General features: G+C 48.3%; 1 protein-coding gene across 1 annotated transcript in view; it reads left to right on the top strand.

Moving 5' to 3' along the window:
• LOC101845013 overlaps positions 1 to 1,107 on the top strand; it is a gene marked incomplete at its 3' end in the record, with an annotated part of 39,644 nt that overhangs the window by 36,194 nt on the left and 2,343 nt on the right. The window contains 2 exon segments of the mRNA XM_035970789.1: positions 458 to 564; positions 1,054 to 1,107. The exon segment at positions 1,054 to 1,107 is cut by the window's right edge and continues 190 nt beyond it. Of these exon segments, the coding sequence (XP_035826682.1) occupies positions 458 to 564; positions 1,054 to 1,107 (161 nt within the window).

The following is a 1,107-nucleotide window of genomic DNA, read 5'->3' as shown; positions in this document are numbered from 1 at the left end:
ACACACACACACACACACACACACACACATCATGACGTGCAGTGACAAGATCTGCCGGTGGAACGTCTTAGGTGTACAGGGGGCGCTGCTCTCTCACTTCCTAGACCCCATTTACATCAACTCACTCGTCATTGGTGAGTGGGGCGCTCGCTCTCTCGCTCTCTCTCTCTCTCTTTCTCTCTCTCTCGCTCTCTCTCTCTCTCACTCTCTCTCTCACACACACACACACACACACATACACACATCATGACGTGCAGTGACAAGATCTGCCGGTGGAACGTCTTAGGTGTACAGGGGGCGCTGCTCTCTCACTTCCTAGACCCCATTTACATCAACTCACTCGTCATTGGTGAGTGGGGCGCTCGCTCTCTCGCTCTCTCTCTCTCTCTTTCTCTCTCTCTCGCTCTCTCTCTCTCTCACTCTCTCTCTCACACACACACACACACACACATACACACATCATGACGTGCAGTGACAAGATCTGCCGGTGGAACGTCTTAGTTGTACAGGGGGCGCTGCTCTCTCACTTCCTAGACCCCATCTACATCAACTCGCTCGTCATTGGTGAGTGGGATACACACACACACACACACGCACACACCATTGCTGCAACGCAAGAAAGAGTGAAGTGGAAGTCCTTGATCGCCTACCCCAGTCAGCAAGGCACCGGATACTGATGATGAGTATAATATTAATATTGTCTTGCAAACTTAAAACTCTTAACTAAAACTTTAACCCTATTCGTACGTCGTGTTTTACTATCGGATACATACGACGTGGGGAACTCTGTGCCATCTGTTTCCAAAGAGAAAATGTACTTGTAATCTGATCCGTACGCTTTACTTAGCAGTCTGTGAAACTGAATTTTTTAGAAATACTGAAAGTTTCAAAGAGATCTTCGCACTAGAAGTATTCTAAAATGTGAAAAGAATAAAAACCCGGGGGGGGGGGGAACAAAATGACCCCAGGACGTATGGATATGGTTGAAAAGAAACCCCAAAAAAGCTAAAGAATTAACAAAATTCCTTTTTTCTTTCCTCCTTTTTGTCACAGGCAGCCACACGGGCGACCAGCGTGGCCACGTCCCACGCGCGGTGAGCGGGCGTC

Source organism: Aplysia californica, unplaced genomic scaffold, assembly GCF_000002075.1.
Source record: "Aplysia californica isolate F4 #8 unplaced genomic scaffold, AplCal3.0 scaffold00320, whole genome shotgun sequence".
Taxonomy (NCBI): Eukaryota; Metazoa; Mollusca; class Gastropoda; order Aplysiida; family Aplysiidae; genus Aplysia; species Aplysia californica.
Note: the sequence above shows the minus strand (reverse complement) of the source record. Positions and strands in the feature narration are given on the sequence as shown.